General features: G+C 45.7%; 1 protein-coding gene across 4 annotated transcripts in view; it reads right to left on the reverse strand.

Moving 5' to 3' along the window:
- The window catches only part of atp8b4 (ATPase phospholipid transporting 8B4), a 279,883-nt gene that overhangs the window by 121,049 nt on the left and 137,865 nt on the right, over nucleotides 1–20,969 (reverse strand). For all 4 annotated transcript variants that reach the window (XM_070858401.1, XM_070858399.1, XM_070858402.1 and 1 more), the window contains one exon: nucleotides 14,120–14,178. In XM_070858401.1, coding sequence (XP_070714502.1) covers nucleotides 14,120–14,178 — 59 coding nt within the window. The remainder of the gene's footprint in view (nucleotides 1–14,119; nucleotides 14,179–20,969) is intronic.

The following is a 20,969-nucleotide window of genomic DNA, read 5'->3' on the forward strand; positions in this document are numbered from 1 at the left end:
TATAATGTGGATAAATGTGAGGTTATCCACTTTGGGACAAAAAACACGAAGGCAGAATATTATCTGAATGGCGGCAGATTAGGAAAGGGGGAGGTGCAACGAGACCTGGGTGTCATGGTTCATCAGTCATTGAAAGTTGGCATGCAGGCACAGCAGGCATTGAAGAAGGCAAATGGTATGTTGGCCTTCATAGCTAGGGGATTTGAGTATTTGAGCAGGGAGGTCTTACTGCAGTTGTACAGGGCCTTGGTGAGGCCTCACCTGGAATATTATGTTCAGTTTTGGTCTCCTAAACTGAGGAAGGACGTTCTTGCTATTGAGGGAGTGCAGCGAAGATTCACCAGACTGATTCCCAGGATGGCAGGACTGACATATGAGGGGAGACTGGATCAACTGGGCCTTTATACATTGGAGTTTAGAAGGATGAGAGGGGATCTCATAGAAACTTACAAGATTCTGATGGGACTGGACAGGTTAGATGCGGGAAGAATGTTCCCGATGTTGGGGAAGTCCAGAACCAGGGGACACAGTCTTAGGATAAGGGATAGGCTATTTAGGACTGAGATGAGGAGAAACTTCTTCACTCAGAGTTGTTAACCTGTGGAATTGCCTACCGCAGAGAGTTGTTGATGCCAGTTCATTGGATATATTCAAGAGGGAGTTAGATATGGCCCTTATGGCTAAAGGGATCAAAGGGTATGGAGAGAAAGCAGGAAAGGGGTACTGAGGGAATGATCAGCCATGATCTTATTGAATGGTGGTGCAGGCTCGAAGGGCCAAAGTGCCTATTTTCTATGTTTCTATTTCTGTCTTAAATTTATTCAAATTCCCAGCTTCCACAGCTCTATGAGGCAGTGAATTCCACAGATCCACAACCCTCAGAGAAGAAATTTCTCCTCATCTCTGTTTTAAATGGGCGGCCCCTTATTCTAAGATCATGCCCTCTAGTTCTAGTCTCCCCCATCAGTGTAAACATCCTCTCTGCATCCACCTTGTCAAGCCCCCTCATCATCTTATACGTTTCGATAAGATCGCCTCTCATTCGTCTGAATTCCAATGAGCAGTGGCCCAACCTACTCAACCTTTCCTCATAAGACAACCCGCTCATCTCCGGAATCAACCGTGTGAACCTTCTCTGAACTTGCCTCCAAAGCAAGTATATCCTTTCGGAAATATGGAAACCAAAACTACACGCAGTATTCCAGGTGTGGCCTCACCAATACCCTGTGACAATACATTACAGTGGTGAGTGGCTTGCTAGGCTCGGGCAGTTAAGAGTCAACCATATTACTGTGGGTCAGGTGTCACATATAGGCCAGACCGGGCAGATTGCATCATAAATACTTGACTAGTTTTAAGATGGCAGATTTCTTTCCCGAAATGGCATCAGTGAACCAGATGGGTTTTTAACGTGGTCACCATTATTGATGCGAGCTTTTTATTGCAGATTTATCTAATTAATTGAATTTAAATTCCCAGCTGTCGTGGGGGGATTTGAACTTGTGTCTCCAAATCATTAGTCCAGACCTTTAGGTTTACTAGTTCGGTAACATAACCACTACGCTACCATTTCCGTTATTCATGTACTGTTAATAAATCTGCCCAGGCCATGATCAAATGCCTTCCAAAATTAAGATCATATTACAACAAGCAAGCCAGGATACAGTAACAAGGGTTTTCTGTTCAGTCCCTGGTCATGCTACAACTTGGAGAAGTAAGTCATACTCAGCCACACAAGTCACTGAACCCAAGAATAATATTTTGCTTGCTATGGCAAATGTGGCCAATTCTGCATTCGTCCTAACTTAAAATAGAATCAGAAAAGTGCTGCAAGATGAAGTCAGAACAGTAAAAACAAATCTAATTATTGCATATTCAACAGCAAATAAATATTATTGGGTGCTGATCATACCAAAGAGAGGAAAAAGAGATGTACAAAAGGAGTCAAATTTACTGCAATGGACAATATGTTGCCCATTTTTCAGAACAGTGCCAATTTCAAACATTTTTAGTGACAGCAATCACCCTAACAGTATGATTTAATTTTTAACCAACTAAAAGATTAAGAAAAATATTAAAATGTCGAAGCAGAATCCTATATACTTGTAGAGGGAAAAACCTTTCCCCAACAGATGGATGAATGATAACATGGCACAGTTAAAGAAATACACATACATGGGTTACAACGTGCAGAGATTGTTTCAAGAGGTCAAACAGGACGCCGGTAAACGTAACCACTAATGCACAAATGCCCACCAGATGGAGTCGGTGCATTTTTAAAAACACATTTTTAAATTTTGACTTAAAAAATGGATTTGTGGCATGATAGATATAAAATGAGAGTGGGAAGCAGCCAATATGTCGGAGATACATCAGCCATGGTCTGAGACTAGCTGATGCATCCTATGGAAGTCAATTCAATAGTTCTGGCCTTTATCGGGTCAAGTTTCAGCCGCCCGCTAGAACGGCGCACATCGGAGAGGCCCGCCTAATTTATAGAACAAAAATTGCGACGAATACTTACCTCGCGATTCTCAGACAGCTGTAGGCCCAATTCCACCTCGGCGCGGCGCGGCAGGAGCTGATGGGGCCGGAGCTACAACCCTGCGCCGAAAACAGTGCCGGCAGCTGGACGCGTGCGCAGTGGCTGCCGGCGTCCTGTCTCCGGGGCGACGACCCTATCCCAGGCCGAAGGGACGTCGCCCCTATCCCCGGCCGAGTGGCCTGCGCATCTTACCTCGGCGGTGGGGCCCGCCCGCCTGGCCTCTCGCTGGGGAGGGCCCCGCCCAAAGTCCTCGGCGGGGCTAAGGCTTCCTCCTTGTCCTCTCTTCTTCCCACCCCCCCACCCCCCCACCCCCCATCTTCTCCCTGGTGCTGCAGTAGGTGAGTAGAAAGAATTTTTTATTTGAGTGATTTTTAATTTTTTTATTTATTTGGATTGGTTTATTTATTGGTTTATTTATCATTTATTATTGATGGTGGCTCTTTATTTGTAAAAGTGAAGTGTTTCCTGTTTGTAAACCCCCTCTCCCCCCACCCCTATCTCTCGTTCCCTACGCCTGATTTCCAAGTGTAGGCAAGGTTTTTCTGAGCGTACAAAAATCTACACTTACTCCATTCTAAGTTAGTTTGGAGTAAGTTTTCGCTGCCTAAACTTGCAAAACAGGCGTAAGTGGCCAGTCACGCCCCCTTTTGAAAAAAAAATCTGTTCTAAAATGAGACTGTTCCAACTCACTAGATGTGGAGCAAACTAAAGGCCGAGAGTTGCAATTTCTAAGATACTCCATTCTAAACTAGTTGCTCCAAAAAAATAGGAGCAACTCAGGCCGAAACTTGACCCCTATGTCACCAGACGGTATATTCTCAATATGCCTTTATCTGACATAAAAGATCTTTCTTGAAGTAAATATGAGAATTTATGACTAAGCAGAATTGGCCAAGGGAGAATTGCTGTTGATAGGATCTTCCCATTGCAGTCAAGTGAAGAAGCATGGGAGTGCTTAAGATAATAGATATATTTTTAAAGGAATTTCAGGACTTTTACAAAAACATGCAAGCAATCAATTCTGAGGTAAATTTTGATTTTTGTTCATGAACGACAAGACTGCTCATTCACGGAGGGCATGCTTGTTCTAAGTTCCTCCCCACTCACTTGCCAAGTGACACAAAAAAATCGGTAAGGGCAAAGCATTTTTCAGGCTTAAAAGTAATCCTTTTTGTATCAAAACATAAAAACATCGTAAAGCATGAACGTTCGAACTTGAAGTCATATTAGGAATTTTTTTAATTCACTAAATTCATCATCATAGACCGTCCCTTGGAATCGAGGAAGACTTGCTTCCACTCTAAAAATGAGTCCTTAGCTGGCTGAACGGTCCAATACGAGAACCACAGTCTCTGTCACAGGTGGGACAGATAGTCGTTGAGGGAAAGGGTGGGCGGGACTGGTTTTCTGCACGCTCTTTCCGCTGCCTGCACTTGATCTCTGCACGCTCTCGGCGACGAGACTCCCGGTGCTCAGCTCCCTCCCGGATGCACTTCCTCCACTTAGGGCGGTCTTTGGCCAGGGACTCCCAGGTGTCGGTGGGGATGTTGCACTTTATCAGGGAGGCTTAGAGGGTGTCCTTGTAACGTTTCCTCTGCGTACACCTTTGGCTCGCTTGCCGTGAAGGAGTTCAGAATAGAGCGTTTGTCTTGGGAGCCTCGTGTCTGGCATGCGACCGATGTGGCCTGCCCAGCGGGGCTGATCAAGTGTGGTCAGTGCTTCAATGCTGGGGATGTTGGCCTGGTCAGGGACACTAATGTTGGTGCGTCTATCCACTTGGCTGCTCATTCCTCTGCAGAACCCCAGGACAACGCCAGAACATGCATACGATGGTGCTCATTGTGCCACCAGGCGCATCATCGAGCAGTGCATAGGCATCCTGAAGCAGAGGTTCTGGTGCCTGGACTGCTCTGGTGGCACCTTGCAGTGCTTTCCTCAAATGGTCTCCATCATCGTCGTGGTCTGTTGCATGCTGCACAACCTGGCCATCATGAGGGGACAGCTGCTGGAGGTTGAGCCAGCATTACCACCTGAGGAGGAGCAGGAGACGCAGGAGGAGAAGGACCCATCGCTACCCTGGAAGGGCCGGGTGCAGACCGGCCATCACCCTCCTGGGAGGGTGCCTCCTCACACATATGGAGGTGCCTGACACCTCCCCTGCAATCTCCCTCCATGCATTATGTACTGGCGGTCTGCCAGGTCTCCCCACGTCAGGAAACAGTATTCTTCTCGTGTCCTCCACACCGTCAATCAGCGCCTCCAGCTCCGTATCAGTGAATCTGTTGGCTCTCCTTGCATCTCTTACACCAGCCATCCTTCCAAACTTCTTCCTCCCCCTCAGGGCCTTGCTGCAAACTCTGGCCTTTAAGGCGGCCAGGGAACAGCGGACTCATTAGAAACCCTTACCTGCATGCTGAATTTCTCAGTGGTGATAACACTCAAATTAAGACAGCCACACCACTGAAAAATCCACTTTGGAAGGGTTCAGTAGCGCTGGAACCCATTTGTTCACTTTTGGAGCTGAATATGGGGTGGCCCAGCCACTCAAAAATGTTGGCGCTAATGGCCACAAAAAGATGAGGGGAAGCACCAGCTTTCCAGCGGTGCTGAATTTCGGGCCCTGCGGCCTCAATGCGAATTCTTCAATCTGATTGGCTTTAGAACCTCGCTGTTTCATGTCTAGTCACAGATCCCCTGTAGAGGGCGCCGCACTGGATCAGATGCCGGATTAGAGCAACTCTGCACTCTAAAGCGCGCAAAAACTTTGTGGGCAGCGGTCAGTAAGGTGAGCGGCGAGTGCCATTCCTTCGCTGCTGAGAGAAATATTCCGGGCCAAAGTTTTTTTTAAACAAATCAATAAAAACATACTTCAAAATAATATTTTAAAATTTTTTGTTGCCGAGAAACTTGGCTGTAGTTTAGCTTCCAGGACGCACGCCAGCTGCTTTATTTGGGCTACGGAGCCCGATTTGTTCCTTTTCTGCCCGTGTTATGGCACATGCACTCTCACTGACCCTGTACTATTGCACTTGCTCTCTCACTGACCCTGCAGTCCTCTCATATGGGTACGACCGGATTGTGTGATAGGCCCATTTAGCATTCACCCATTTTATTTGATTAAACTATTCCTTAACACATTTTTCCCAACACAATTATCTTGATTGTTTTTCTAAGGGCCAAGCCTGTTCTGACCACACATCCTGGTCTGCATTACTAACATTTTCTATTTTTGTAAGAGAAAAATCATTTCCACTGATCTATGAGAGTATAAATTTACAGTCATCACCAAGGGAGAGGTTAGGAGTAACGTTGTTACACAAAAGATCATTAAGAAATGAAATGACTTGTGTTAACTGAATGTTAACTGAATGCATTATAGCTTTTAAAAGGGAAATGGATAAATCATGGAATGATACAGCACAGGGGGCTGCCATTCGGCCCATTGTACCTGTGCCAGCTCTTTGGTAAAGCTATCCAACGAGTCCCACTCTCCTGCTCTTTCCCCATTCATTGCCTTGCACATTTTCCCCTCAAGTAGTTATCCAATTCCCTTTTGAAAGTTAGTGTTGAATCTGCTTCCACCGCCCTTTCAGGTGAAAAAAAAAGGTTCCTCATGTTGCCTCTGGTTCTTTTGCCAATCACCTTGAATCTGTATCGACTGGTTACTGACCCCTTCTGCCACTGGAAAGAGAGTATTTACTCCATCAAAATCGTTCATGATTTTGAACACCTCCATCAAATCCCCCCTTAATCAGCTCTGCTCCAGGGAGAAGAACCCCAGCTTTCCAGCTTCTCTGCATCACTAATGTCCCTTATTGTGCTCCTAACACAGATGAGACTGCACACAGGGAGGTTAAAGTAACAGTGACCTCAGTCTTTATTAAGATACTCCAGAGTGAGGAACAGGCCTTAGGGGCCGGCTTCTATACAGTGCTCCCAAGGGATGCTGGGATCCCTTGGGACTTCAGAGGATGAGCTCCCTGGTGGTGGAACATGGGAGTGCATGCTTTACAGATTCACAACATCACTCCCCCGCCAAAGTCAAAGTGAAAACTATTTACAAGGTGAGGTGGTCGGGAGCCTTTCTTTCCCTGGTGGACCGCCTCGGTACAAATGTCTGTTCTGGTGTGTTGGCTGTGCCCTCACTGGGCTGGCGTGTTGTTGGCCCTGCAGGGCTGCTAGGTGAGCCTGGCCTTGCTGGGCTGTTGGGCGTGATGGGTTTAATTTCCTGGTCCGGCGTGGTGTCGTTGATCCTTTGGGTGTGTGTCGTGGGCTCGAAAAAGGTGGTGTCTGCTGTGGGTTGTTCAGGGCAGTCTGTGAACCACAGCCTCGTTTGGTCCAGGTGCTTTCTGCAAATTTGTCCATTGTCTAGTTTGACTACAAACACCCTATTCCCTTCTTTAGCTATCACCGTGACAACGATCCACTTGGGACCATGTCCATAGTTTAGCACATACACAGGGTCATTCAGATCAATTTCCCGTGACACAGTGGCGTGACCATCGTTTACATTTTGTTGCTGCCGCCTGCTCTCTACCTGATCATGCAGGTTGGGGTGAACCAGCGAGAGTCTGGTTTTAAGTGTCCTTTTCATGAGTAGCTCAGCCAGGGGCACCCCTGTGAGCGAGTGGGGTCTCGTGCGGTAGCTGAGCAGTACTCGGGACAAGCGGGTTTGGAGTGAGTCTTCTGTGACTCGTTTAAGGCTCTGTTTGATGGTTTGTACTGCCCGCTCTGCCTGCCCATTGGAGGTTGGTTTAACCGGGGCCGAGATGACATGTTTGATCCCATTGCAGGTCATGAATTCTTTAAATTCAGCACTGGTGAAACATGGCCCGTTGTCACTGATCAGTATGTCAGGCAGGCCGTGGGTGGCAAACATGGCCCTCAGGCTTTCAATGGTGGTGGTGGCGGTGCTTCCCGACATTATTTCACATTCAATACATTTTGAAAAAGCATCCACCACCATACCGAGAAATGGGCCTGCACAGTCGACATGGATCCTCGGCCATGGTCTGGAGGGCCAGGACCACAAACTTAGTGGTGCCTCTCTGGGCGCGTTGCGCAACTGAGCACATAATCTGCATTGCCGTACACAGGACTCTAAGTGAGAGTCGATACCGGGCCACCACACGTGGGATCAGGCTATCGTTTTCATCATTACTATACCCGGGTGTGTGCTGTGGAGATCCGAGATGAACGTCTCCCTGTCCTTTTTTGGTAGCACTTCGCAGTTACCCGACAACAGGCAGTCTGCCTGAAAGGACAGCTCGTCCTTTCGCCGCTGGAACGGCTTGATTGGCTCTTGCATTTCAACGGGGCTGCTGGCCCAGCTCCCATGCAGTACACAGTTTTTTACTAGGGACAGCGGAGGATCTTGGCTGGTCCAAGTCCTAATCTGGCGGGCCGTGACAGGTGATTTATCATTTTCAAACGCTTTCATGACCATCAACAAGTCTACGGGCTGCGCCACCATCAACAAGTTTGCAGGCTGCGCCATTTCCACCCCCGTGGTGGGCAATGGTAGCCGACTGAGAGCATCTGCACAGTTCTCGGTGCCTGGCCTGTGGCAGATGGTATAGTTATACGCTGATAGTGCGAGTGCCCATCTTTGTATGCGGGCTGAGGCATTAGTATTTATTCCCTTGTTTTCAGCGAACAGGGATGTGAGGTGCTTGTGATCGGTTTCCAGCTCAAATTTGAGGCCAAACAGGTACTGATGCATTTTCTTTACCCCGAACACACACGCTAATGGCTCTTTCTCAATCATGCTGTAGGCCCTCTCGGCCTTAGACAAGCTCCTGGAAACATAGGCGACAGGTTGCAACTTCCCCGCAACGTTAGCTTGTTGTAATACACACCCGACTCCGTACGACGACGCGTCATATGTTAGCACAAGTCTTTTATCGGGTTATACAATACAAGCAGCTTGTTGGAGCATAAAATGTTTCTGGCTTTCTCAAAAGCAATTATTTGGTTTTTCCTCCATACCCAGTTCTCACCTTTGCGCAATAACACATGTAGGGGCTCGAAAAGGGTGCTTAACCCCTGTAGGAAGTTGCCAAAATAGTTGAGGAGTCCCAGGAACGACCACAGCTCCGTGACGTTCTGTGACCTGGGCGCTTTCCAGATAGCCTCTGTCTTGGCGTCTGTGGACCGAATGCCGTCCGCCGCGATCTTTCTCCCCAAAATCTCCACTTCTGTTGCCATGAAGACGCATTTCGACCTCTTCTGCCGCAGCCCTTCGCGATCCAGTCGCTGGAGGACCTCCTCCAGGTTTTGTAGGTGCTCAGTGGTGTCCCGACCCATGACCGTCCTGAAAGACCACCGTGCATGGTACCGACTTGAGTAGGCTCTCCATGTTTCTCTGGAAAATTGCTGCAGCCGACCGAATTCCAAACGGGCATCTGTTGTAGATGAACAGTCCCTTGTGCGTGTTGATGCAGGTGAGGCCCTTCGAAAACTCCTCCAACTCCTGCGTCATGTAGGCCGAAGTCAGGTCGAGCTTGGTGAACGTCTTGCCTCCTGCCAGTGTCGCAAATAGGTCATCTGCCTTAGGTAGCGGGTATTGGTCCTGTAGCAAGAAACGATTAATAGTTACTTTATAATCGCCGCAAATCCTGACCGTGCCATCACTTTTGAATACTGGAACAATCGGGCTGGCCGACTTGCTGAATTTCACTGGGGAGATGATGCCCTTGCGTTGCAGCCTGTCCAGCTTGATTTCCACTCTCTCCCTCATCATGTGAGGTACCGTTCGCGCCTTGTGGTGAATGGGTCATGCCTCTGGGACCAAGTGGATCCGCACCTTTGCCCCGGAAAAGTTTCCAATGCCTGGCTCAAAAAGGGAAGGAAATTTGTTGAGAACCTGGGTACATGAGGCCTCATCGACATGTGATAGCGCTCAGATGGCATCCCAGTTCCAGCGGATTTTGCCCAGCCAGCTCCTTCCAAGCGGCCATCGCCTGGGACAATCCAGAGTGGCAGTTCGTGCACCGTGCCCTCGTAGGTGACCTTAACCATGGCGCTGCCCAGGACAGTGATAAGCTCTTTGGTGTACGTTCTCAGTTTCGTGTGGATAGGGCTCAGGGCTGGTCTGAATGCCTTGTTGCACTACAGTCTCTCAAACATCTTTTTACTCATGATGGATTGGCTAGCACCAGTGCCCAGTTCCATGGCTACGGGTAAGCCATTCAATTTTACGTTTAGCATTTTTGGTGGACATTTCATTGAAAATGTGTGCACCCCGTGTCCTTCAGCATCTGCCTCCTCTCTGAGGCTCGAAATTGCTTTGATCCACCATGGACCGATCTTCCTCTGCCACGTGGTGGTTAGCAGGTTTTGCAGAGCTTGCAGCTCGTTTGCAAGCTCGTTGTAGGTGCCCCATTGTTCCACAGCTCTTGCAAACATACCCTTTGAAGTGGCATGAATAGGCTGAATGGAATCCTCCACAACGCCAACAAGGTGTGAATTGTCTTGCATTCATCCTTTGTTGGGGACTCTGAGTCATCTGGGTCACCTGAGGCCTGCTGGCAGTTGCAGACTCGTGGGCTCTGCTCGCAAACACAGTTCCAGTTAATTTATCAACATAGCACTTGTGTGCTGAGATTTGTTTGGTGTTATCACTGGGGGACATAAACACCTGTGCTGTCGCAATGGCCTTACTGTGGGTCGGTGTCTCTACAGTCAAAAGTTTTCGTAGAATGGTCTCGTGGCCAATGCCCAATACAAAAAAGTCTCTGAGCATTTGCTCCAGGTAGCCATCAAACTCACATTGTCTTGCAAGTCGTCTAAGCTCGGCGACGTAGCTCGCCACTTCCTGATCTTCAGATCGCTGGCATGTGTAGAACCGATACCTCGCCATCAGCACGCTCTCCCTCAGGTTAAGATGCTCCCGAACCAGTATGCACAGCTCCTCATACGACTTATCTGTGGGTTTCATCGGAGCCAGAAGATTCTTCATGAGGCTGTAGGTCGGTGCCCCGCAGACCGTGAGGAGGACCGCTCTCCTTTTTGCAGCGCTTCCTTCTCCGACCAGCTCGTTGGCTACAAAGTACTGGTCTAACCGTTCGACATAGGCTTCCCAGTCCTCACCCTCCGAGAACGTCTCCAGGATGCCCACAGTTTGCTGCATCTTTGCATTAGATTCATATTCTCGTTGCCAGTTATTGTGTTCCTAACACAGATGAGGCTGCACACAGGGAGGTTAAAGTAACAGTGACCTCAGTCTTTATTAAGACACTCCAGAGTGAGGAACAGGCCTTAGGGGCCGGCTTATATACAGTGCTCCCAAGGGATGCTGGGATTCCTTGGGACTTCAGGGGATGAGCTCCCTGGTGGTGGAACATGGGAGTGCATGCTTTACAGATACACAACATCCCTCATCCCCAGTGCCATTCTAATAAATCTCTTCTGCGCCCTCGCTGAATATTTGAATTCAAACTTAAAAGGGGGAATGGGAACAAATGGATAGCTCTTATAGCAAGCTGCTGCAGAGCTGATCGGCCGAACGGCCTCCTCTGTACTGTAACATTGTATGATCTGAAAATAAGCTGGGCATACAGATTCACTTTTAAATTCTGACTTTATTTCTGAGAGCTAAAGGGGAAGGTGACCGGCTGCTGTTGAACTGGACCCCAGCAAGTAGGCTTCAGGAAAGGAGCGAGAAAAGATAAATTTATGTTGGTCTTAATTTAATTAAAAAGACAAAATGAAAAAAATGAATAGCTGCAGATGTGATCAATGTCACCCTTTGGCAATCATGTCACAGGGCTCAGTGTAATTTCTCAGAATGAAGAGGTGCTATAATCCTTCAATTAAACATTCATAATCTGATTGAAAACCAGAGCTGAATTTTCTGACAAGCCAGACTTCAAAAAATTTAATTTAATGATTGCAGTAATAACCAGTGTCTTCTAGTTTTATTTGGTACCATCACATGTTGACGTTTCCAGCGCAATCCCCACTATTATCCCTTGTAAGCGGGCAGAGGCATGTAACAATTCTGCGTATTTCATGATTTTCGGCAAAATTGCTGGTTGCAATGATGAAGAAACGCACTCCACTTCCTTATTATTGGCTTCTTCAACAATGTGTGACACACACAGGGGTATGAAAATACAAGTTTAAATTTCAGAGCTTTGGTTTTGAATATCTCTTCCAGCTACTTTGGTGGTGCATTTATAAATTAAAACAAAACAATCTGTCAAAGAGTTTCTGCTTTGGGTACAAGCAGCAATCTGGGCGCAAATTGCACTGGAAATTGTGCTGGTTTTGGTTTTGGTTCAAGTTTTGGTTCAAAGTCTTTTTGCATAATCACAGACGTCAAACGTGTGATGAACCAGCACAATGGTTTATTTTCTTTCCCATGCATTAAACAAACTATTCCTTGATGTATTTAAGAGTGGTGCTTGGTGTAGTTTTATGAATCCAGCTGAAACTGGGTTTATCACAAAAAATAAGCATTTTTAACAAGAGTGCCTAGTCCACCACCTGTGCGTAACTTCATTTTAAATAATTGAGAATGACTTTAAAGAGAAACTATACAGAACCACTGACCAGTTTCATTGGTGTACAGTAGCCAGTTACTTCGTAAAGTACATTTTGTTTCATATTTTAAAACTTTTTAAAAAGTGCCAATTAGTGTCCTTGTGCCCCAAAAAAATCTTAATTTTCAGAACCTCCTCGAAGGGTCGCAAACAACGCAACCGCCGGAAACTCACTACGGACATGTTTTGACCATCAAATCGAGAAGCTATGACTTCTCGGAGGACAGCTGTGTAACGTCCCAACAGATGGGTTTTGTTCTCTGCAGCAGCCTCCAGTTAAGAACATAAGAAATAGGAGCAGGAGTCGGCCATTCGGTCCTTCGAGCCTGCTCCGCCATTTCAATGAGATCACGGCTGATCTTCTACTCAATTCCATCTTCCTGCACTATCCCCATATCTCTCGATTCCCCTAGAGTCCAAAAATCTATCTATCTCTTGAATATACTCAAATACTGAGCCTCCACAGCCCTCTGGAGTAGAGAATTCCAGAGTCACCACCCTCTGAGTGAAGAAGTTTCTCTTCATCTCAGTTCTAAATGGCCGACCCCTTATTCTAGACTCCCCAGCCAGGGGAAACATCCACCCTGCAACTACCCTGTCAAGCCCTGTAAGAATTTTGTATGTTTCAATGAGATCACCTCTCAGTATTCTGAATTCTAGGGAAAAAAGGTCAAGTCTACTCAATCTCTCCTTATAGACCAATCCCCCCCCAATCCCAGGAATCAGTCTAGCAAACCTTTGTTTCACTCCCACTATGGCAAATATATCCTTCCTTGGGTAAGGAGACCAAGACTGTACACTGTACTCAAGGTGTGGTCTCATCAAGGCTCTATACCTCCGCAGGTTGGGGCTTCAAAGAGTTGGAGCGAGGCACTGCAGCTTCCAGCACGAGCTGAGGCAAATGTGCCACGGCTTCGAGGTGGGCGACTGGCTGGCGTCATCAGGTCGCCGTTTGGAGCATGGGCAGGACCATCGGCGGGACACTGGTACAGCAGAGGAGCGGGAAGGTCGTGGCGGACTGGCGACGAGTGATCAGGGCTGAGATTTGGTGGGTGATCGTGGTGGAGGTTCTGCGAATGTTTGGTGCGGAGGGAGATCGTGGCGGAGATGCGGCGAATGTTTGTGGCGGAGGAGCGGCGAGAGATCGTGGTGGAGGAGCAGAGAATGAGGGCACAGGGCCCAGAAGAGCCGAGGGCCCAGGGGCAGCACGGGCCCAGCCCACACTGCGATATGTGTGCGCACTAGGTCCGTGCAGCAGAGCAGGTCACCAGTCGTCCTGGTTAACCTTTGCCACTGGACCAAGACCTAGCTCTGTCAAGCCCGTGTGGTGACTAGTGTGCAACGGCCACCACATGTTAAAAAAATCCACACACAGGCATCTTCCACCCTCTCAACTGGAGTTGAGGACTGGAACATCGGGTCCTTCAGTGAAACATCTGTGAACCCATGTGGAAGCAAGTCATCCTCATTCGAGGGACCACCTATGATGATATAATTGCAGTAAGGCTTCTTTACTCTTATACTCAAATCCTTTTGTAATAAAGGCTAACATACCATTTGCTTTCCAAACTGCTTGCTGTACCTGCATGTTAACTTTCAGTGAATGTATTAAATGGAGGGGTACTAGAGTAAATACTTAGAATTCGACAAGGCTTGGCCAGTTATTTCTCTCAAGCTCAAAACCTGTGACGTGATGAATTCTCTGGTACGTCGTTTTACCTCAAGTGTCTCAAGTACATGTGCCATTGTTGTTGGTGATATTTTCATTGTATATGTGTGGTTATTGGTAATAATAGTTATCGGTGTCTGTGTAATTCCTTTGAAAGCCAATAAATGCCTTTCAACCCTATTATCTTGAGGAATAAAGTATAAACTTACAAATAAGAACATACACTCCCTAACAAAAGCACTCAGAAAAAAGTGGTACAATAAAAAAGAAGGTATTTTCGCAGTCCGTCAGAGATCGACATTAGTCACTAAATAATTATTTGCAGATTGGAATATTTACGAAAAATAAATCGTCACTTACAGCATACTGAAACTTTTCGTTGTAATCACGGTTGTTGGCTATCACCCGCCTCTCCTCCTCTAAAAAACAACAAAACAAAGAGTTAATGAAACACAATCACCATGTAGTTCGAAGGTGGAGATGTGGTGCAATCAGATCGTGCAGTTAGAGAATTTGGAACACTTCCATTAGAATCCTCAAATGTTCTTTATTTCCAAGTCTTTTATCAACAGCTTAGCAAAAGGTCTTCTTTGAATTTGTGTGATGGGATATTCATCACCAAGTGCCTGCACAATCATATGTTCTTGGCTGCCGTATGCCTAAGATTGCTTCAAGCAAACAGTATGATTGGCACTTAGTTTTCAAACAGGATCTGCAAGTCAATTTAAGAGTTCTGAAGGGCAGCTTTATCTACTTCATCATTCCAAACAGAAATATTAATATTACCGTTACTTTGCCATCTTGGCATTGATACAAAGTTATGATGGGTGCACACTGATGCCAAAATACCTTCATAACTCAAAAATAGGAGCAGCAATTACAGGCGGATTATTTCTCTCCTTCATTCATTCTGCTACACCTTTATTTCACCTCTAAATGTGATTTTCCTAATTAATGAGACAAGGTGGATTTTAGATCACTGTCTGCGATTTTCAGGCTCAGGGCCCACCTCTGGTCTGTCGTTAGAACAAGAGATGAATTTTCTTATGGGCATCACAGCACAAATACTATTTAACCTGATGGAACAGACCATTCCCATTTAGTAGTCGTACAAAGCTAGTGGCTTGATCCACACCAGGTACAAGGTTTTGCCTTGCTATCTGCCATCAGGAGCAGTGCTTTGCTACCCAGATAGAGGGCATGGATTTTTCAAGTCTCTAACAGAATCACATTCCATCAATCTCATCATTTTACAAAAGTAGAAAACATAGAAACATAGAAAATAGGTGCAGGAGTAGGCCATTCGGCCCTTCGAGCCTGCACCACCATTCAATAAGATCATGGCTGATCATTCACCTCAGTACCCCTTTCCTGCTTTCTCTCCATACGCCTTGATCCCTTTAGCCGCAAGGGCCATATCTAATTCCCTCTTGAATATATCCAATGAACTGGCATCAACAACTCTTTGCGGTAGGGAATTCCACAGGTTAACAACTCTCTGAGTGAAGAAGTTTCTCCTCATCTCAGCCCTAAATGGCTTACCCCTTATCCTTTGACTATGTCCCCTGGTTCTGGACTTCCCCAACATCGAGAACATTCTTCCTGCATCTAACCTGTCCAGTCCAGTCAGAATTTTATATGTTTCTATGAGATCCCCTCTAAAGGATATTTGGGACGATTTCTTATAATAATGGCCCTGAATTTTCGGTTGGTGATTTCCCGCGGGGAAATGCCTCCGATCCACAAGTAAAATGCCCACGTACCTGGCGGTCTGAGAGGTACGGAGACATGCGTACCTTAGAGATGGAACATGAATGGGAAGACCCTCAAAAAGACACCTATACTTCAAATAATTTTTTTTTAAAACCATCCCAGCTGGGGGACTCCGTGGTGGACATAGATACGTGGCAGTCCGACTAGCTGGCAGGATTCCAGTGCAATGGGCCAGATATTGTCAGTATATTCCCACCACTATTAAAAAAATATATTTTGCTTTCACACAGTGTTTCACCCAATGACCACAATCGACAGATGGCCAAGATCTTGCAAGGCCACATCTTGCATGCAGTTAACAGGCATCAGTGTTAAGCCCAACACACAGCATTAAGCAGTACTAACTTTATGGAAATGATGTAAAATTAAAAAAATTAAAAAGTGTAGTAATGAGTAAGTTGCCAAAAAAAAGGATTTTACTAATTTATCTCTGAATGAAGTGTCAGCAGGAAGGCACTTTGTTCAAGGCTAAGTACAGTCTTGCCATGGTGATAGTTTACCTTCTTACAAGCAGAAACCATAGAAAGAAAATTGTACATTAAACCCATGGTCAAGTAAAGCAGACATGTGAATTAATAGTAGGGGAAAGTAGGAAATGCTCTCTCCTGAGTAGCCCAATGGTTGACATGTAAGATTTCCTTGTACATTTTAAAGCAATAGTTAAACTTATTTTCAAATCCCTCCATAGCCTCACTCCTCCCCATCTCTGTGATCTCCTCCAGAGAGATTAATGACTGTGTTAAGACAGCATTCGCTGAAATTTTACAGGAACACGTTAACTAGTGCACGACAAAAAGGAATTGAATCTGCCGATAATTAAGCACGTTCAAAAAATCTGCCTTCGGATGGTTAACTTGGACATCTCTTGTCTCTTTTAGTTATGTAAATGAATTATTTTGCTTGATTTTCAAATGAAAAACAGCTGCCTTTTAAGGATTGGCTAGGTGGAAACCGAGCCACAAAAAGTTTGGATTTCCAAATAAATGGTGACAACTATGTTTAGCTTCAAGCCATCCTGTTGGCAATGAAACAACTGTACTTTAGAAAAACATGTTCCTCTTGTTTTGTCCTATTGCCTCACTGGTTATCTCTTAGCTTGTTCCAGCTGTAAACTGGAAAGAGCTGCACTTCCGTCCCAAGACAATAAGAGCTGAAAACAGTTATGGCCCGTTTCCTCTCGCATGTGCACAGGGAAAATCTAGTTCAACAAAATGCTCAGTCACAAATTAACACCGTAAAAGGACTTTTCTGTAGCGGAAACGCATCCAGGTTGCGGTCTTCCTTAAGTATCTAAATCAGCATTTCTCCATCAAGGTAATATCACAGTCATCACTGAGAAGGATAAGGAAAATCAATGCAAGGATTCCAATGGCTGCAGCCGCTGTGATAATGGGGGGGGGGGGGGGGGGGCGCAATTTAACACACACTGCAACCTCGACAGAGTATAAACAAGTGCACACATTGCAAGTCCTCCAACCCATAAAAAGGCACGGGAGACGATGACTCGCACAAATATTAAATAGATTTCTCTTTGGCTGTGCTGTTTATGGGGTCAGTAACATTGGATTGGCATCTTTTCTAAAGTTTTTGGAAAAAATTCAGGTCAATTACTGGATGTTTAGAGAGATGATAACGGCTTTGGCTTAAAATCGACACATGGACAGAATGAGCTCTGAGAAAAAGCCTCATTGTTACGAGTGTGGAAACAATGATTTAATCATAATTCAGAGTGAACTATGTGCACCTAGCATTAATGCAGACGTTTGGTGTCAAGGTTCCAAGGGAAACATATTGGCCCTGAAATCCCGGCCTCCCTGGGTCCGTACGGGAAGGCATCGCAAAAGTCGTTTTTCAGCGCACAAAGCGCATGCACTGAAAACCGGCTTTTCCGATCTGTCAAGCTGGAGGAGATTTGCAAGGGCAAGATTGCAGTATTTACCCATATCTTGCCCAGAGCATATCCTGAAAACTCTTACGCCTGATAAAAGCAGGTGCATAGCTTACTTTTACAGGCGTAAGAGTTTTAAAACACACTTAAACATTGTAAAATAAAATTTTTAAAACACATTTTATTGTTAAAAACCCTGCCCACTAAGGTAAGTTTATTTGAAACTAAAATAATCGGAAAAATATATATATTTTTATAAGACATAAATAACTTTAATTTAAATTAATGTTAAATATGTGGTGTATTTTTTCTGTTTTTTTTAATTAGTGTTTTGGGTGTTTGGGGTGGTGTTTCTCAATCATCATAATGGGAACTCCAGCTTACGAAGTTCCCATTATTATGAATGAGAAAATACTGTAGCTGGATTGGCTGCCCAGAGCCATGTGACTCCAGCTCCAGCTTACGGACGTCCCGACGTGCACGCGCTCAGATGCGCAGGGAGAGGAGGCCTCAGGACCGGGATCTCTCGTGGGCGCAGCAGGAACAGGAAAGTACGCATCTTTTTTTTTTTACTTTTTCTGTCAATCGCCCGCGGGAAGCAGCCAACTGGGATTTCTAGGCCATTATAATAGTGTTGGAGCAAAGATCGGGTTAGAGCCATTGATAATCATCATCAAACATATTTTGAAAATACCCATGTTGGAATGCTGGAGAGGAAATAGTTTCACAGGGTAGAGACGCTCTGAAGGGTGACTTCACCCTTGGGACACCACAATATTGCCAAAAGCCAGTTACGCCTCATCAAGACCAAGGCCAGTCTTCTCACTAAGGACACTCTTAGTGACATGATGAATTCAAGGGGGTGGATTTTCCGGTCCCTTGTGCTCTGTCTTTTGCCCCAGTGGGGCAGCAATGGTGGTAGTGTGGTCTTCTGGGCGGCAGTCAGCCTTCAGCAAGGGTTTTTGGGGCCGGTTTTGCGGCGGAGCAGAGCTCCCCTTAATATTCAATGGCATTACCGTTGCCAAATCCCCCACCATCAACATCCTGCGGTCACCATTGGTCAATTGGACCAGCCACATGTGTGACGTGGCTGCTAGAGCAGGTCAGAGGCTGGGTATTCTGCAATGAGTGGCTCACCTCCTGACTTTTCAATTGCTCCCCACCACCTACAAGGCACAATTTAGTGATGGAATGCTCTCCACTTGCCTGGATTGCTACAGCTGTAACAACACTCAAGAAGCTCGACACCATCCAGGACAAAGCAGCCCACTCGATCAGCACTTCATCCACCTGCCTAAACATCCACCCCCTCCATCACCGGTGGCTGCAGGATGCATGGCAGCAATTCGCCAAGGCTGCACTGGCAGCATCTACCAAAACTGTGATTGCCACCATCTGGAAGGTCAAGGGCAGAAGGTGCATGGTACTTATTGATAATAAAATTCACCTCCCACCAATGGATATTTTTGTTCTTGCTGACCAAACTGAAACTTTAATTTATTTAATTGGCATAATTGCTCACATTTCCGTTTCTGTCTGGACCAGACTTGGTAAGTTGGTAGGGGGGGGGTTGGTTGAGTATGTCGGAATGTTTGGTGAAAATCTAACAACATTTTGAAGTTATTTAGATGAAGAATTAGTACTTGAGTGACTTCAACTTAAGTTTGTGAAAAGCTATTAGGAAGAACTTATTTACTCAAACTGATAAATGCTTGGAGTAATCAGCAGTAGGAGAAACCATCAAGGATATCCTGAATATAGCTGGATTCTGTAATGGGAGAGTGAGGGGAGCAGATAGATGAGCCAAATGGCTTTTTCTCATCTTTGAACTTTTGAATTTCCTTATCAGGTTCTTGAGTGTAGAAATGTTAAGATACATGTAGTCTTCAGCAGACTTCGAAGTACGCATGTCTTTGAAAAGAACAGAAGTCTACTTGCTAAAATTGAACTATTTTTTGGATGCCAGATCATTCTTTACAATCTTGCCACGGCCGCACAGAGGAGGCGAGACTCTGCTGAGGATTATTGTGTTGGTTTTGTATTGTGGGAACTTTGCCTCAATGCAATCACAGCACTAATTTTCTACCAGAGTTAGAGTTTATTGTCAACCAGGGCATGTACGTTCATAGGGCTAAAAACAATGGACACACACACACAGACAGTAAATCTGGAAGGACCATCAGAAGAGGCTCACGTAACGCAAGTTTTCCAATCATGAATGATAACAAAACCCAAATGTTTGTGCGAGACACAATGAAAATAAATTTTGCAGTCATGTAATTCAACATATGCGCTAGATTCCTATCATCAGACCGCCATCTGGACTCAATCAGCATTTGTGCTGTAACCGTGTACATCGGCAACAACACTGCCATCAGATACGGCAGAGGGTGCCTGGACATCTTCCAACAACCTCCAGAGATTAACACCCAAAGAAAGAAAGACTTGGATTTATATAGCGCCTTTTACGACCACCGAACGTCTCAAAGTGCTTTACAGCCAATGAAGTACTTTTGAAGTGTAGTCACTGTTCAAATGTAGGAAATTCGGCAGCCAATTTGTGCAGAAGCAAGCTCCCACAAACAGCAATGTGATAATGACCAGATAATCTGTTTTTTTGTTATGTTGATTGAGGGATAAATATATTGGCCAGGACATCAGGGATAACTCTCCTGCTCTTCTTCGAAATAGTGCCATTAACCTTTTACGTCCACTTGAGAGAGCAGACAGCGCCTCGGTTTAACGTCGCATCCGAAAGAAGGCACCTCCAACAGTGCAGCACTCCCTCAGCACTGCACTGGAGTGTCAGCCTAAATTTATGTGGGACTTGAACCCACAACCTTCTGACTCAGAGGCAAGAGTGGTACCCATTGATCCATACATTGATCATCAAAGCATCCTTGATAAAATACAACATCCTCACCAACATCTGGGAGTCCCTGGCCAAAGACCGTTTTAAGTGGAGGAAGAGCATCTGGGAGGGCGCTGAGCACCTCGAGTCTCGTCGCCGAGAGCATGCAGAAAACAAGTGCAGGCAGCAGAAGGAGCGTGCGACAAACCAGACTCCCCACCCACCCTTTCCTCCAACGACTATCTATCCCACCTGTGACAGAGACTGTACAGTCACCTAAGAACTCACTTTTAGAGTGGAAGCAAGTCTTCCTCGATTTCAAGGGACTGCCTAAGATGATGATCTAAGAGCTGATTTTAAATGGGGGGGAAAAGTGATGTCCTCTACAGACCGGTAGTTAATACTTGTGCTATATCATCCTTACAATTGGAAAACTTCCAAGATTTTAAATGGGAGACAGCAATTTTTGATTGCATGAATCAGCAGGTATAACAGACTTCAATGTCATTCCAGCAATTTAAGGCACCATGAGGGATTTTTAAATATTCTCAAGAGATCAGGTGGAAAGGATGGTGACCTCTGATGGTCAAATGGGAAATATGAGATGGGAAGGTTTGGAATAGATCCAACAGTCCATGGTTAATTTTATTTGTGATATTTATGTATATGTACAGTGTCAGTTTGTAGATCAGTACAGA

This window comes from Pristiophorus japonicus, chromosome 17 (assembly GCF_044704955.1).
Source record: "Pristiophorus japonicus isolate sPriJap1 chromosome 17, sPriJap1.hap1, whole genome shotgun sequence".
Classification (NCBI taxonomy): domain Eukaryota; kingdom Metazoa; phylum Chordata; class Chondrichthyes; family Pristiophoridae; genus Pristiophorus; species Pristiophorus japonicus.